General features: G+C 43.7%; 1 protein-coding gene across 2 annotated transcripts in view; it reads left to right on the plus strand.

Annotated features, from left to right (window-relative positions):
- arid2 (AT rich interactive domain 2 (ARID, RFX-like)) overlaps positions 1–14,619 on the plus strand; it is a 33,491-nt gene extending 18,872 nt beyond the window's left edge. The window contains exons 8-21 of one of the 2 annotated variants that reach the window (XM_054624679.1): positions 286–548; positions 1,927–2,023; positions 2,113–2,322; positions 2,496–2,660; positions 4,386–4,464; positions 4,606–4,740; positions 4,859–5,070; positions 5,632–8,042; positions 10,435–10,583; positions 10,669–10,807; positions 10,989–11,074; positions 11,848–11,971; positions 12,530–12,621; positions 12,960–14,619. In XM_054624679.1, the coding sequence (XP_054480654.1) occupies positions 286–548; positions 1,927–2,023; positions 2,113–2,322; positions 2,496–2,660; positions 4,386–4,464; positions 4,606–4,740; positions 4,859–5,070; positions 5,632–8,042; positions 10,435–10,583; positions 10,669–10,807; positions 10,989–11,074; positions 11,848–11,971; positions 12,530–12,621; positions 12,960–13,071 (4,274 nt within the window). In that variant the 3' untranslated portion in view covers positions 13,072–14,619. The remainder of the gene's footprint in view (positions 1–285; positions 549–1,926; positions 2,024–2,112; positions 2,323–2,495; positions 2,661–4,385; positions 4,465–4,605; positions 4,741–4,858; positions 5,071–5,631; positions 8,043–10,434; positions 10,584–10,668; positions 10,808–10,988; positions 11,075–11,847; positions 11,972–12,529; positions 12,622–12,959) is intronic. The other variant, XM_054624680.1, reaches the window with a different exon arrangement.
- Positions 14,620–17,822: the final 3,203 nt, after the last annotated feature.

Here is a 17,822-nt window from a genome sequence, read left to right on the forward strand (position 1 = left end):
GGAAGCAATACAAGCGAACCTGTATGCTCCCACTGTGTATTTATTGACACTTCCAATGCTGTGAAAGGCACACGTGTGCTCTGCTTTGTTTACTGCGATTTCGCTTTTAGTTTTGCTTGTGTAATACCTGTGAGTGAGAAGTGTGCTGTTGTTTTTAACCCAGCCAAACTTAAGACTTAAGGTTTTAAACAATAAGTAAAAGCACATACCATGTGGAAAAAGAACGCACCAGTAGAAGAAATGTTCCACCTCCTCATGATAAATCAAATCAATAAAAAAAAGCAGTTCTCTTTGCAGATGGTACGTTGAGCGAGGAGCGCTGGCCGAGCCTCTTCCACCCGCCGCGGAACCAGGGCATCAATGACATGGAGGCCCAGCGGGTCCTGCAGATTGCCGTTATCCTGCGGAACCTCTCCTTCGAGGAGGCCAACGTCAAGCTGCTGGCGGCCAACCGAACGTGCCTGCGCTTCCTTTTGCTCTGTGCCCACTGTAACCTCATCTCACTCCGACAGCTTGGACTCGACACGTTGGGCAACGTGGCTGCCGAGGTTGGTCCACTGTTAGCTGTTTGGGGCTCTCAGCCAAAACTTTTTGCCAACCGTAAACAGTCTTGTCTTTTAGCCACCATTTCTGAATTGGTTCAGTTTAGTTTATGTATGACATCAGTTTCATTTAAAGGAAAAGTAAACTTTAGTATTACACTATTCAGCAATTGTCCATTCATAGCATAGCAACAGTAACTAGCCACCACTTTAGATTCCTCTACATGTTGGAGTGGTGATGCTCAGTATTTGAAGAGTTTTGAGAATCTTTTTTTCCCCCAGGCTTTACAGAACCAAAAAACACAAGAGCAGAAGATAAAAGAATGGATTAAACTCTGTTCATCTGCTCTTGCTTCCGCTTGCATAGATCATAGATGATTTTGTCAGCATAAACAATGTTTAGTTGGCTTAGATGCCCCGCTTATAAAATCTGATGAATTATTAATGAAATGATCAAGTCCGGCTCAAAAACAAACATGTCTGCTCGTTCCAGCAAAAAAGTAATCTGAGTACTGTATTACACACTGCTGCTATGTTCATTTGCTATGTTTAGAAACACAATCAGCTGTAGCTGTACGTAGTTTCATAACAAATGAGGTCTATGTCTGCCAGATGGTGTGTTCACTACCAAGCAAAGTGTTTTTCAGATCAAGTTTTATGTATTTCTTTGTCCATGAATTATCACAGTTTCTAGCTGTTACAGATATACATTGATCTCAAACCTTCTAGTCCAACTAAGAAGAAAAAGTCTTAAAATGGCCAACGTTGATAATGTTAGTGGAAAATTAGTCGTCAGAGTAAGAAATGTACCACATGCTCTCGCTTGAATTTTCATCTCACATTTATTGTTATAAGATGCATGTAGATGAGCCAACGTCTATTTTTAGAAACTGCATGCATAGGGTCCCTGATACCATCAGTTAAGCCTTTGATGCCATTAATTGGATGGTTGGGTTTAGGCCGGTTAGCACTTTTTTCAGATATGATACTGCAAAGCCTTCTGTTATAACATAACTACCACTAGATCACCCGTTTTGGTTGCTTTTATGTTGCCACCAAGAACACAAATCAATAATGTCACGACGGAATTACTGTGGTTTGGCTTGTGGCCAACTTGCGGCTTAAAAATATAGCAACGGGGCATGCTTTTGTTTGGTTCAATGTGGTTCCGCCTCTGCCCGGGGACTACAGATGGAAATAGCCTTTTAGATTTATCTGGTATATTATATGGAGTGTACATTTTCCCTGCTAAATAAACAATAAAATAGTTATTATTCATGTCAGGTTTTATTGTCATAGGTGTTTAAATGACAAAGACAAAAGCTTCTAGTATGTACATTAGTTGTTGCGGATTGTTGAATGAATCTCGTCTGATTTATTTTAGCTCCAGCTGGATCCCGTTGACTTTCGGACGACTCATCTGATTTTTCACACCATCACCAAATGTTTGATGTCCAGGGACAGGTTTCTCAAAATGAGGGGTGAGTTATCTGGCGATCCACTACGGTGACTTCCTGGTGTCAGTATGATGTGTGGAACTTCATAAATTAAATGCATGTCTCGTTTATAGCCATGGAAATTCTGGGCAACCTCAGCAAGGCGGAGGACAACGGCGTGCTCATCTGTGAGTATGTGGACCAGGACTCGTACAGGGAGGTTATAATGCTCCTCACGCTGCCTGACCTCATGCTCCTCATGGCCTCCTTGGAGGTCCTCTACCTGCTGGCCCAGCTCGGAGAGATTCCCTGCAGCAAGATCGCCTCTGTCGACCATAGCATAGGTATGACTCTTTATTTTGGTTTTAAACGCCGTCAATTCAGCCTTATGCTTTCCCTCTGCCTTTGAAATCATAAAGGATCTGGTTGCGTTCCCTGCTAAATGGCGGATATGTGCCCAGGCTCCCCAGTGATCATCCTTTTGTGCTGTCTTCCTTCTCCTCTTTCCCCGGTCCAGACCTGTTGGTGCGGTTAGTATCGGTTGACCTTCACACGTTTGGACCCGACGCCCTGACGGCGGTGCGACTGATCGAGCATCAGGCCAGCGCCGACCAGGCAGCCGAGGTTCGACCACAGCTGGTGGAGCAGGTTCCTGCAGCCGTGCAGGGAGCAGCAGCGCCTGGTGAGTGTCTGTCCGTCACACATAATCTCTCACTCCGCTGAAGGGATTTCATGTGTCAACTTTGAACCTTGGGCACACTGTAGGGAATAAACATAGCTTTGAATTTTTTTCTAAACCTTTATGGTCCAATGGAAATCTGTAATATACTCCATCTTCACTAAAGTATTACTTTAAAGCTATGTGACACTGGATCTACAATTTACCTTCCCATTGCTGCTACTCTGTCAAGCTGTCAGAGCTAACATTGAACCCACACTGTCATTAACTGCACTCCCTGAAAAACGGATGGGCGATTTCAGAGAGGAAAACATGTATTTGAAGGTATATCCAGGATGTCAAACTGATTCAGCAGTTAAAACGGGTTAAACGGATAAAGGTAGAAGCTAAAGCTACCGGTGATCAAGACAGAGATCAATGAAATTAAGGAACAACACTGTTCCTGTAAAGTCGGGTAGGTATTTATTTACTGTTACAATCATTAAGCAAAAGTAGCGTGTATACATTCTATACATATATCTTCAGTGGCTAGCGTAGCATAGAAGTGCTAACAGTAATTAATGATGTGCTAATGTACTCTGTTAATGATGACTCCCCAGGATTAACAGAAATATATATTGTTTTGGAAATGTGTATCTCCTTCCCACCTCTCGGAGTTATGATGTTACGCTATGATTGGCCAGTTTGCGTTTGAGGGGGTGGGACTTTGTGAAGGGTAAATTAAGTTTTTCAAAATCGTTCACATTACTATAAAATCACACATTTGTTTATTCTGACCAGGATGGTAGTGGTATTTCTAAAGCCATGTAAATAATACAAATCATTCCATTCAAATCAATGTCAACAAAACCCAATAAAGGGCCAAACAAGGTCTGCTTTTGACTCTAGTAGTAACAAATACAGAATCACTGCCACTAACTCGTTGCTGCTGAGCCATTGGAGCACTGTGCTGCATCCTTCGCTATAAGTTGTTTTCCACCAGTTTGTTTGGTATCCAGTCCTGTCTGAATGACCTTTTCCTGTGATGAACATTTTTGCAACTGTTAAAAAGATGACTAGATTAAGGTTGAACGTTTAAGCACTGACAAGTTATTGATGACATCTGTGGGAGCTGAAGACCACCAAGACAATTAACATCTTTTGTTTTAGCTCTTTCTCTTTCTTAAGTGCGTCTTAAGTGTTTTCCTGCCTACAGTACCAGTCAAAAGTTTGGACACACCTTCTCATTCAACTACTTTGAAGAATCTAAAATATAAAACATATTCTGGTTTGTTGAGCATTTGTTTGTTTGCCACATAGTTCCATATGTGTTCCTTCATAGCTTGGATGTCTTCAATATTAATCTACAATGTAGAAAAAAAATAAAATAAAGAAAAACCATTGAATGAGAAGGTGTGTCCAAACCTTTGACTGGTACTGTATATCATGGTTGGGAGAGACAACGGAATCAGATTCCTATTCTCTCATACAGCATGAGTAGTGAATGAACAGGTGTCCATTGGTGGGAGCTAAACCCACCTGACCTTGGAAGTATCCATCTGTGTTCTGTCAGTGTGCTCCACAGGGCTGGAAAGTTATTAGTTTGCTGACATCTAGTGGACACCCTCGGGAGTGTTACAAACATGGATAAATGGAACATATTCTCTTGCTTTTGGCATTGAATCAATTATGCAGAAGAATTAACTCTTCTTTTTTTTAACCTTAAATGTTTTCTTCTTAAATTTTCAGTAACGAGGGTCCAGGTTCAATCCACTCAACCACCACCTGGTATTGTGGAACTTGATGGGGAAAAATTTACACTGCAGTGGTAAGATTAAATCCCCTAAAGATGTGAATTCGGATTTTCTAGCTAAAGAAAAATACAGTTTAGATTTAGATTTTTTGCAAAATGTGAGATATTCCTTTGTACCTTTCCCCCTCCAATGTCTGTTGCTTGTCTCTCCAACAGGCTAAACGCACACTTTGAGACAAACCCAGAGGGCTCTGTGTCTCGATCAGAAATGTACTCTGAGTATCTGGCCACGTGTAGTAAAATGGGACGAAGCAACATCTTGAACTCCACCGGCTTCCTCAAATGTCTGAGGTCAGTCTCATTTCCTCCCCCCCCGTCTGATGCTTTAACGTCCAATTAGCTTCCTCAGGAAGGATACCAGTAAATGTTTCCCTTTTGTGATGAACCTGCGTCTCCTTCTGCACCACAGGACCGTGTTTCCCAGCCACACGATGCGGCGGCAAGATGAGGGCAAGGCCAATGGTCAGGTTCACATTCTCCTGGTTGGGCTGAGGCGCAGGGCCATCCCGCTGCCCATCCAGCTGTACTACCAGCAGACCCAGCAGCAGAGTCCGGCAGCAGCTTCAACACCTCCGGCAGCCCGGCACGAGGCTCCTGGTGACCCTCAGGCCCCGCCTCCAGGTAGAACTTGTAGAATAAGTCATGTTTACGTTCTTTTAGTCAAATAAATTAGATAATACATAAGTCATTTATTACAACAGGTTTTGTCGAGACGACTGAGATGCTGAATAGGACAGGCAAGGTCTAAATATTACAATCTAAAGAGCTATAGTGGAAAAGAAAACACAGTCCAGAGTATTGTGCAGAAGGATGCTGGCAGTCTTACAGAGAGAGCACATCTGGGTACCGCTGAGAACAAGACGGCTGAACTAATCACAAAGGCAAACATATTGAGGAAATTATATATAAATTAGTTGGAGGAGCTTAATCTGGGATATGTAAGAATCTTTTAAACTGTATCACATAACCTGAAACTAAACACTGAAGACAGTTTTGTGTCCATAAAAAATGAAATATGACATGGCAGAAGTAAGGTAAAAGGTAATACATACTCTTTGCTCCATCTTTAATAAATTAAACATGAATACAAACTTTTTGATCTGGTTTGGTCTTTGTAGATGAAGAAAAATATTAGCAACTTGGACCTAAACATTAATGTCTTTGTGTCTTTTGTGTGACCAGGCTTACCTCTTGGGCCTCCCAGTCTTGGACCCCAGTTTGTCCGGGTGATGGGCCCCAACCTCAGCTCCGTTGGTGCCGCCCCATCCGTGGCCTTGACCGCGCAGGAGCCTCCTCATGCGGGCCACCCAACTGTTTCCCGTCACCCCGTGCCCCTTCAGGCGTCCCCGCAGTTGCCACCAAATCCTCTGGCGACAGCGCAGCAGCAACCGGTCCGACCCGGTCCAATGGTCCAGATACCTACGTCGGCAACGGCCACCCAGAACCACAGCCCCCAGAACCCCCCAGCTCAGCAGCACTCCCCCATGCTTCCCACGGGGACGCCTGTCACACTATTTCAGCAGGTACCACAGGGCCACATCCTCACCGCCAGGGTACACGGCGTGTGCCCTCCGATCACACAGCACCCGGCCCTGTCTCAAACCTCTCCCCTGTCTGGGCCTCAAGGTGGAGCTCCCCAGACGGAGCCTCACTGTGTTGCTATGGCATCGTCACCCTCTTCTTCCATCCAGTCGGGGGCTGGTCAGGCGTTCAGTATCGCCGGTGTGACCAATTCCCAGGGGTCACGTGTCACATTTCAGAATATCGCCCCCAAGCCAGCGCCAAGCCAGTCTGGTGGACCGGCAGCTACAACCAACCAGCAGCCTCAACTACAACAGCAGTCGCAGAGTCTCGTAATAGTCGGTCCCAACCCCCAACAGAACCCAGCCTACACCCCTGCCATACACCAGATCGTTCTTGCCAACCCCTCCGCCATCCAGGGCGCCCAGACTATCCAGATAGCAGGGCAGCCCGGAGCTGCTTCCAGCCCCTGCTCGCCTCCCGCTTCTCATTCCAACACCCAGGTCCAGCCCAATCAAACTGTCAGCCACGCACTGTCCATGAAACGGCACCAACAGCAGCACCAACAGCACCAACAGCAGCCACAGCTCCAGCTTATATCCCAAACTCCCCCCACTCAGCCTACCTCCACCGAGTCCAGCTTGATCAAACAGCTACTGCTTCCAAAGCGAGGACCTTCTACTCCGGGAGGAAAGCTCATCCTACCCGCTCCACAGGTGCCCCCTCCCAACAGCACGATGGCACCTAGTCCGCAGGTCATCTACCAGACGAGCTACAGCCCCCAGAATCCCTCTCCTCAGCAGCTCAATGTCCAGTTGGTTCCTGGTCAGCTTCCCTCTGCAGGAGCCCCGGCCCTCCAGACGGTCCAGCTCTTGCCAGGCCAGCTCATTTCCACAAGTAGCCCAGGGGCAGCTACCATAATCCAGGGCCCAACAACAGCTGGACAAGTCACCTTCACCGTGGTCCCCAACACTGGCTTCACCACCTCCACCGCTGCCGTTGTCAGCCAGGGTGCTGTGGCACCAGGAGCCCCCCCTTCTCCTTTCTCTACTGCATCAGTTCCCCACCACGCCCCTGCGGCTACACCACCACCACCCCCACTGCCAGCTCCCCTCAGAGGAGACAAGATCATCTGTCAAAAGGAGGAGGAGGCCAAGGATGCCACGGGGCTGCACATCCATGAGAGGAAGATAGAGGTGATGGAGAACTCGTCTTTGGCAGAAGGCGACTCCAACGGTAAAACCAGTAACGGCGATGTTGCAGCAGGTGCCAAGCTGCTAAATGGTCGGAAGTGCATGGAGTCTAATCTACCTCCATACCACTCAGGGAACAGCCAGGGGGCACTCAACGGCCCGGCTACGGAGGGCCACCCTGCTAATGGGAAGCAGGCCCTCTCCCCCAGCCTGAACACCCCACTGGAGGGCAACCCCGACCCCAAAAAGACTCTAGTCAATGGGGTGTGTGACTTTGATCGGGTCGATGGTGGCAGCAACTTAAACAAAAACATTCCAAATCACATTGCTTCCAAACAGTACTTGGGGAACGGGGAGGTGGGCCCTTCTGAGAAGAGTCACGGGTCAGACCCCCTTCTTCCTAGCCCTCCTCCCCCCCAGCAGGACACTGCCAAAGCCCAGCAGGCCGAGCGCCTTGCGAACGGACCCCAGGCAGTAGGCAACAGGCCTCCCTCGGAATTAACCAACGGACCTTTGGGGCCGGGCCACGGCGTGCCTGCGCTAAGACAGCAACTGCTCCCCAATTCCACCCTGCCCTCCACTGTAACTGTTACCTCCCAGAGTCCCGCCGCCGCTCCCGCAAACGGAGTGGCCTCCGAGGCCCGGGGCCTCAAACGGCCCGCCGAGAACGATGACCGCGGCGGGGCGGCAGCGCCCTCGGGGATCCCCAACAAGGTGGGAGTGCGGATCATCACCATCAGTGACCCCAACAACGCCGGCAGCACCTCCACCATGGTGGCGGTGCCGGCAGGAACGGACCCAAGCACAGTAGCCAAAGTAGCAATAGAGAACGCCACTCAGCAGAGGAACTGCTCGCCCACACTGGCAGCTGGCTCGACGGTGAGTCATTGGACGGTTGGTCTCACAGTAAGCCGCATTTGTCTTGTCTTCTAGTAGTGTGACTCGATGTCAGGTCTGTCAGCATGTCTGTGGCACTAGAGTGAGTATTTGCAGTTACGTACGTTGTATGGGGCTACTATGTTTGTCTAATTTACCAACTACTTTTTGGGCTAAGGGCAAGGGGCAAAATTAGCTTTGTTGTCCAATAGCCAAAGGGCTAGTGAATGGTAAGCATTTAGCAGCCATTCAATAGATTACCATTGTTTTTTCTGGCCAGTGAGTGATGTAAATCGACTTGCAGTTTTTACCAGCATTTGGTAAATCTGTTGTGGTGGTATTTTCATTGTAATCAATCAGATGTATTCACATTCACCAGATCACATATGTTGACTTAACAGTATAGCAGACCAGTATGAGGCATCTCCGACAGTAAATCAAATGCAAAGTCTTAAAATATATATATTTGTGCGTATTATATTTTTGTCTTGCATAAACCATAATGCCTCTTCCGGAGGTGAATATTGCCAGAAAGCCAGCCAGAATTGTGTCCCCACAAACTGTTACATATACTTTTTTTTTTACTTTTTTTTGGAGGCAGCTGCAATCTATTCATTTTTGATTGGGAGGGGGCTGTTAATGCATGTTAAAACAACTCCAGACATTTTACACAGTGTTCTACAACAGAATGCAGCTGTAGCAGTTGTGAGCTGTAGTTTGTGGTCATGCTCTGTGGTCTTGGTTGTGATGCTGCTTTTTTTTTTTTTTTTTTTAATGTAGGCCACATTATATCATGATTCAAGACACTATGACCTCAGACTTGTTTTCACCTCCCTCTGTCTTAATGAGTTGCCTATGTCTTCGGTTGTGGAACTGAATGAAGTTTCACCCGCAGAGAGGCTGTGAAGAACACTAACAAAAGCCAGCAAGGGCCATGGGCAGTCCTTTGGCCATTTAGCACTGAGCAAAATTGACAGAAAGACCATTTATTTTGTTGGGTAGTGGGCTAATCTTTGTTGTTTTTTAATTCCCATCTGCAAGAAACCACAAAAGGCACTAAAATGAGCGTCATGTGTAAAACGTTCCCTTAAATGCCCGGCTCACATCACACCATGCTCATGGCATGCGGTGTATTCTCATGTACCTGGTGGTAGAACACAGGCAGCTCATCAAAGTGTTGCTTTACACCTCAGAAACTTTACTGGGTATGTTTTTAATATGATTCCAGGATTTGTTTCTGAAATACACTGTTATGTCACTGTATTTGAAATGGAACATTATGTTCTAGATGGGTATTATTTTAGTGTCAGACCAAAATCACACACGATAACTTCGAATAACAAATGTTGTACAGTTATGAAAAGTGATTTGCTTGGCACTTAAATTGCTGTCTGTGTAGGCGTTGGAAGAAATAAGTCTGATTTGGTTTAGGGCTGATTAAGGTCGAGTAGAAAAGTCTTTCATTACAATATTTTTCCACTGCTTTAATTTAAGATTACAATATGGTTTGGTGTACTACACTACTGTTACTGCATGATTGTGTGTCAAATAACAGAATTATGTCAGTTTGGTGGTGTTACACCAGGGCTTTCCACCAAGGGTATGGAGTAGCCAGCAAGTAGAGCAATCTAGGGGCTAGGGGGATCCAGCATTCTTTTTATCTATATATTGACACTTTCACTGTAAGGTTAATTAATGGCTGAATGAATGAATCATCTTTATTGATCCTTAGTAGCCCGTCTAATAAGGATGTCCACTGAATGTGCAAAATCAGTGAAATTCTTAATGTATTTTGTCAACAATAGTTTAGCTAATATTTCTCAACTCCTGATGACGACTCTCCGCTCTACTCATTTCTCTATCATCATGCTCACCATGTTTAAAAGGGAGGCAACTTTGGCTCGTTAAATGTGCACGCGAAGCAAATTGCAACTTGTTGATCTTAAAACTTAAAACCGGTCGAAAGTATTTGTGATTCTGCAGGTGGCATCAACTTCCACTGTAAAAAAGGGTTTTAAAATCAATCATTCGTCTGTGATGATGAGTAAAAACTGTTTTCCAAAATCACTAACAAATACGCACTTACTGCACAACACTTGTGAGTAAATGTTTGGAGGTTAAGAAGGCGAGGCCAGTTAAAACCATGTGGCTCTCACCGATACCCACCTCCTACAGCAAAGCAGCTGAGAGAACAACTTGTGCCAATAGAAAGGCCCCGGTTACATCTCAGCCAACAGTTTATGTTTGGGGGGGAATAACAAGTGCAGCTGGTGAATATTCCATTCTATCTTTTTAGAAGTTCTTTTGTAACCAACATTCTTCACTAATGACTTCCATATTAACAGGACAAAAATTGACTTTATGCTAACTCATATCTTTTCCAACTCTCCCACAGCCTACAGTAACCCCGCCCCCTGTATCCCAGCCTGCTCCAGGCGGTAGCCACAGCCCGCACCTCTCAGCACAGCAAAGCCCTGCAGCGCCGCCCGAGCAGATCAGGAAAGCAGGGCAGAACTTCAAGTGTCTGTGGCAATCCTGTAAACGGTACGCTTGTTAGACCGTAGTTCATAACTATCCCCGAACGAGCCGCTGTCGAGCCTCCGCTGATCACTTCTCCTTTCTTCTCTAGGTGGTTCGAAACGCCGTCGCGGGTGTTTTACCACGCAGCGACTCAACACGGTGGAAAAGGTGTATACGGAGGGCATTGTCAGTGGGAGGGGTGTGAACCTTTCCCCCGGCAGAGACTGTCCTTCATCACACATCTACAGGTGAGACTCCTCCCTCCTCCTCCTCCTCGTCCTCTGTGGCTGGTCGTACAGGGAATCTCTCTTTTTCCTCAGTGTTTTTGTTCCCACACGTTTTATTGTACCATTAACACATCAACTTGAAATTATAACGTCAAAAAGAGAAGAGGATTTATCTAAACAGTTTCCACTCGTTCTTTTCCAGGACAAGCACTGCTCTCGAGAGGCTTTGCTGGCTGGCCTCAAACTAGAGGAGCAGCAGGCGCAAAGTCCCAATCAGACTTCTTCCCAGTAAGTACACCTTTCTTTATTCATTTTGATGCACCATTGTTGCCTGAGAACTACACAAACTAGAAATACTGTATATCACTTTCATGGGAATAGCAGTGTTCTGATGATGGTATTTGACCAATGACGACTCTCCACTCTACTCATTTCTCTATCATCATGCTCGCCATGTTTAAAAAGGAGGCAACTTTGGCTCAGTAAATGTACACGCGAAGCAAATTGCAACTTGTTGATCAACATTTTTGAATTAGAATCAAAAATGAAAATATTAAAGTAGCCAGCTTGACTTTAATGAGTGGTCAGCATTTATGACTGGCTCCGTTTACACTGGAAATGGTTACTTTTTCTGCACAACTTAAAACCGGTCGAAAGTATTTGTGATTCTGCAGGTGGCATCAACAAAAAAGGGTTTTAAAATCAATCATTCGTCTGCGATGATGAGTAAAAACTGTTTTCCAAAATCACTAACAAATATGCACTTACTGCACAACACTTGTGAGTAAATGTTTGGAGGTTAAGAAGGCGAGGCCAGTTAAGACCATGTGGCTCTCACCGATACCCACCTCCTACAGCAAAGCAGCTGAGAGAACAACTTGTGCCAATAGAAAGGCCCCGGTTACATCTCAGCCAACAGTTTATGTTTGGGGGGGAATAACAAGTGCAGCTGGTGAATATTCTATTCTATCTTTTTAGAAGTACTTTTGTAACCAAAATTCTTTCTGATGATGGTGTTTGACCAATAACATTAATGACGTACGCTTGATGTTTCATTAAAGGACGCCGCCAGCAGCAGGCAGCACTCCGACACCGCGAGCACCGAAAGCAATCGTGAATCACCCGAGCGCAGCTCTCATGGCCCTTCGCAGAGGCTCTCGAAACCTGGTCTTCAGGGACTTCACTGTGAGTAGAACGAGGCCGACCATTGCCTAATTTTTAACCCTGAGCTTCCTTGAAAGTTACTAAAGCTTTTGTAAGACTTGTATGAAAGCTCTTGGCTCCTCTAAGCTGCTCTGAAGCTTAATAAATCCCATTGTTTCCTCCACCTCATGGTTCAAACACAGGCTCAGGATTGACTGGAAATGCTGGCGGGTTGGGGGAGAATTTGGTCATTTCCAGATCTTTGTTGGGCTGGAATCTGCACAAAAGAGAAATGTTAGAAAACTCCATTAGACTGTACATACTGCACAATTTCTGCAGGCTTAGAAAACGCATCATTCTGCATATTATGGCATTTGCTACTGTAAAGAATAATGAGTGTAAGTGATATCCAGTTTTTGGGACAAAAGACAGAACACTTATGATGTTGCCTTGTAACTATGACAACTATAAAAATGGAATTTCAACCATTGTCTTACCTGTCCACATGTCCAAATAAGTGCTTGCTTTCTTCTGCCTCTCCTTCTTATCCTCTTCTTATCCTAAGTGCAAACCCATGAATATTTTTGTTTCCTCTCCCAGGATGAGAAAGAGGGACCAGTGACCAAACACATACGACTAACTGCTGCCTTAACGTTAAAGAACATCGCCAAGCACTCGGACTGTGGTCGCATGTAAGTGTCCCTCTGGCTTCCAGGAGTGTTTAATGAAACGTTATGTTTTTTTCGCTGACGATTGTTCACTTCCCTTGTGACCAGAAAGATTTCAGAATAAAATGGGTTATGTAATGCAATCCAATGGCACCTCCATTGACCTTAAACCTTTCCAAAAATTGTGTCGGAAGTAATTTGACCAGTTATGAGTTTTGCGCTGGATTGCATTTTATTCTTAACTGTATCATTGTTTCAGTTTTTGATCACTTCTTGGTGTTTGGATAAAGATGTCATCATGTGTTTGTGGAATGTAGAGGAACACTAACTTTAGTTGTGTCCTTCTTACTCCCCTCTCTCAGGTTGGTAAAGAGGCATGAGACGCACCTCTCCGTGCTCGCGCTAAGTAACATGGAGGTCTCCACCACGCTCGCCAAATGCCTTTACGAACTGACTCGCTCGCTCCAGGCTTAACGCCTAAACAAGGCCGACCTCGACACCACCCATCTCCTGAGACGAGAGGAGGAAGCCACCGCCGGTGAGCCGTAGCAGGTCTGCAGGGTGGAGCGCAGGGGCAGGAACCGGAACGAAGACCCCTCCATCTGCCACGCCTCTCATCCCTCACCTCCTTCCTCGCCAACCTGTGTTCTAAACCCCCCGCCCTCCCCAATCAACAAACAGAAACAGAAAAAAAAAACTGCCACGGGGTCTTCCACCAGCTGCCCACCAGGGGGGGCTCTTTAAGACTGCTTCCCCATGGGACTCTACCAACGAAACCCCAAACATGAGCACATTTTGTTCTTTTGTTATTTTTCCTCTTCGTCCCATGAACTGATGTGTGCATTGGAGTGAGCGGCGGTCGACTGAACAGTACAGATGGGCGGCGAGAGGGGGGGAGGGGCAGGCTGTAGGTGTCCCACAGGGTTGGGTGGAGGAGGACTCAGCTGGCAACTGGCACAGATGATTTTTTTTTTTTTTTTTTTTTCTTTAGAAACTTGGTAGCTTGGTTTTCTTACTTGAGTCAATATATTTTCACTTATTTATTATTGAAATGAATACCATTACAATTAATGAAAAAGAATCTTGTAAATATGTTGTGAATATATATAAAGAAGATCCTCTTTCATGCCGATGCAGCCACTGGAGAACTTGCTCTGTGGAGTAATAGAAGCATTACTTTGGTAGAATTGAATAAAGTAGTATGTTTTTTTTGTTTTCGTTTGTTTTTTTTGTTGCTTTTTTTATGATCCCTGGTCACTTGTATCTAATGTGATTCTATACTCAGCAGTGGATGAATGTACTTAAAAACCTGTAAATAATTCTGCAAAGGTACTGATGCTGTAAAGCTTAGGGAGGGGGTGAAAACAGTTTTTTGTGGAACTGTGACATTTTTTGTATTATAATACCTTGTAGAACTCATTTTGCTGGCTGAAAGAGTATGGAATAATATATCTCATGTCATTTTGTAGAAAAAAAAAAATATTGAAGGTATTCTCTTCCCTTCCCTCACACGCCCCTCCCCTCAACACACACACACACACACACACACACACACACACACACACACACACACATACACACACACACAAGTAACATATATCCACTGTAAGCGTTTTGTCATTGTACGGGCCACAGTGCGCGTACCAAAATTTTTTTGTATTTGTAAATTGGTTTAAATACATGGAGTTTTTATACAGGTTTTCTCCTGTGTTCTTTGCTTTACGTGCAGGTATGATATTTTCTTCACTACTTTTTTCTATCTTAATATAGTGTGGAGTTTTATTGTACTATTTTTTCATTCTTAATACCATGCCACATTCCGGCTCACGTCCTCAGACTGTCCTCTCTACCGTGTGTTGTGTAACATTTATGACTGCCTGTCGTATTAGCATCTGACCGGGGCGACCCAACCATCCTCATTTCTGCGGTGTCAGTAGGATGTGTGACTATACATAGACCTAACAGTCTGTTAGAGATTGGCTTTATTTACTTTGGTGACTGTTTATAGTTTTTAAATAAAACACTGAACATTTTGCTTTGGTTTTCCGCTTGTTTCTTTATTTTCTCCCACTTTCCTGTCTGTCAAAGCGCCTGCAGGAGGCGATGTAGAGCAGGGATTGCTTGTTTTCCACCAGGTCTTAATGCAGCAGTGGATACATGGAAAGATTGTGGAGTTGCTCAACTAATTTGAAAGTGACCCCTGAACAACTGTTGCGATTGACAGTGCATGAGAAGAAGTGAGTTGTGGTCTGAACAGTCAATAATAACAAATAATTCAGACTACAAGTAATGGGCAAATAGTTGAAATAGGTGGCTAAAAGTAATGAATAAAAATTTGAAATAGTTTTAGCTTAAAGTAATGGAAAAACGGTTAAAACATTTTGCTAAAAGTAATAGATAAATGGTTGAAATGGATTGGTCAAATAAATACACAGTTGAATAGTTTGCTAAAAGTAATGTATACGTTCAGTGTTCATCCATTACTTTAAGCTATAATAATATATGTATATAATATATAATCATTGAATAATGGGTGGTTGTATAAGCTCAGTAATGGATAAACAGTTTAATATTTAGCTAACTATAATGTATGAACAGCTGTTATAGTTGGCTAAATCTAGCATAATGGATACAACTAATGGATTTAAATGTTGCTATAGTTAGCTTAAAGTAATGTTTTGAGATTTGCAATTGTTAGCTAAAAGTAATGAATAAACATTTCGGTTAGCTAGAAGTAATTGGATAAATAGTTTAAATAATTAGCTAATTACCCTATGCTGCTGTAATCCTGCAAATTTCCCTGCTGCGGGATTATCTTATCTTATCTTAATGATAATGGTTAAACTGTTGAAATACTTAGCCAAAAGTTGCGTAAAGGATAGATGGTTGCAATTGTTAGCTAAAGTAATAGATAAACAGTTTGCTTAGCTGAAGTTAATTGGATAAACAGTGATAATGATTAGCTAGAAGCATGAACGGTTGAAATTGTTTGCTAAAATGATTGAATAAATAGTTGAAACATCGAGCCTTTGTCACTCCCAAGTGGTAGTCGTTCTAATGCCAACTTCACCAAACAGACCGAATCATTGAACAGTTAATTTTTGTGAAAACATTATTGTTACAATAGCCCCTTTTATAGAGATATTTTAAAACCGTTCAAATGACCATGTTTGAAACATGTTGGCAGCTTTACTGAAGTTCATCTGACAGGGCTTTCTGAGAAAAGAATACTGAGGAACTACTGCTGTAGAGAACTCAAAGTGGAATCGTTGCCAGGATTCATCCCGGCTCCCTGTGTTTTGTGCTAAATAAGAGACGTCTGAACAGATGCCAATGTTTTTAATATTCAGGCTTCGGTTTTCATGGTTGGTAGTTTGGACTTCAAACCACCCTCTTGTCTGATATAACCGAACACGCTCCATATGCTGGCAAGCTTATCCCTTTGTTCTGCCTAACCACTGGATGCTTTCCTTTGGCTTGTTCGTTTCAACATAATTGAATTGTTAATGACTTTACTGAGCGCTCCACTTCCCACAGCTCCCAAAACATACTTTGTGCTTAATCTTACATTAGACAGAACTTTTGGAATTCTTCACAGTCTAACATTTTGTTAGCGCTTGAAGCACAATGTGAGATCCTTATGTTGGTTTATTTTTGCCTTTGTCTTTGAACTGCGTTCATTGCTGTTTCTGCATTCAATCAAAAGGTGCAGGACAAATCTGCTGTGTTAAATAGCTGGTGCCCATTTCAACAACAATAAGACGTGGTTTTTGTCTTCATAAAATCCTTGCTTTAATAATTAATTAAATTCAGACTTCTTGTAATGGTCCTTTGCCACATTTTGACATTTTGGCTTGTCATAGTAGGAGAGGTACAGCCTGTTGGGACTAACATCATTAACAATGGCTCGGTTCTATTCGAGTGTCCCAGTCAGTCCTAACAGTACGACAGTGAGCTAGCATGCACAATACCAGGACCCTGAAACTCAAGCAGCTAAATGGAATCATCATTATTAACTTTATTAATTGCACATGTGCTTCTACAGCACAATCTACATTTACACGATCAAACTTTTAATACTGGGACCCACAAAGCATTTTAAGGACTAGCCTCATTTCTTTGCTTTGATGACCTTTCTTTTAAGGTAAGTGAAAGACAGTTACCTATTACTTGGTGTAACTTTTACCAACTAGTGTTTCCGTCCCACGCAAAGCTTTGTTAATCATTTTGAAAGTATTTACCAGCAATGTTACTACCGTATGTTACTCATCAAGGCAGAATGTGTCAAGTCAAAGTGAGTTACCAGTAATGGTGATTGTTGTGCAAGCAGCTATGCATTACATTACATTACATTACAGTCATTTAGCAGACGCTTTTATCCAAAGCGACTTACAGTCAGTAGTATATTACATATCATTCACCCATTCACACACTGATGACAGGCTACCATGCAAGGTGCCACCATCAGACTCTAACTAACATTCATGCAACATCCAGTCCACACCGATGGCAAGCCTTCGGGAGCAACTTGGGGTTAAGTGTCTTGCCCAAGGACACATCGACTGCCGAAGCCGGGTATTGAACCACCGGCCCTCTGATTGGAGAACTACCTTGCTCTCCACTACGCCACAGCCGCCCCATGCACTGTATATATTGGCTAATGGTCAAGGTGAGTGGGCATTGAGCAGGTGGCTTTAATAGCTTATGAGCTCCAGTGCTCCCCTGGGGTCTCTGATGCAGCCTTGCATACTTCTCATCAAAATGTTCAACATAAAACAATCAAAAGAAACTGGCTTTATTTTTTAATATGATACCGTGTATGACTTCAGGTGGGTTGCCTTGATATAGTTTAAGATAAGATAATCCTTTATTAGTCCCGCAGCGGGGAAATTTGCAGGCTTACAGCAGCATAGAGTTAAAGTGCACACAAGAGACATAGTAAAGAAAGACAAGATAAAAATAAAAATAAAAAATAAAAAATAAAAAATGAAAAATAAAAAATAAAAATAAAAAACAAGTATTATAAATAAGCAATAAAAACAGTAGAAAAACACAATAACTGAAATATAATATTTACAGACAGAAAAAACCCAACTATTTTAACTATTATTGCACAGTGTTTTTATTGTCATGTGTCATGTGGTCTGCTGGGAGCAGAGCTGGTTGTGTAACCTGACAGCAGCAGGAAGGAAGGACCTGCGGTACCTCTCCTTCACACACCGTTT

The sequence above is a fragment of the Anoplopoma fimbria genome, chromosome 23, assembly GCF_027596085.1.
Source record: "Anoplopoma fimbria isolate UVic2021 breed Golden Eagle Sablefish chromosome 23, Afim_UVic_2022, whole genome shotgun sequence".
NCBI lineage: Eukaryota > Metazoa > Chordata > Actinopteri > Perciformes > Anoplopomatidae > Anoplopoma > Anoplopoma fimbria.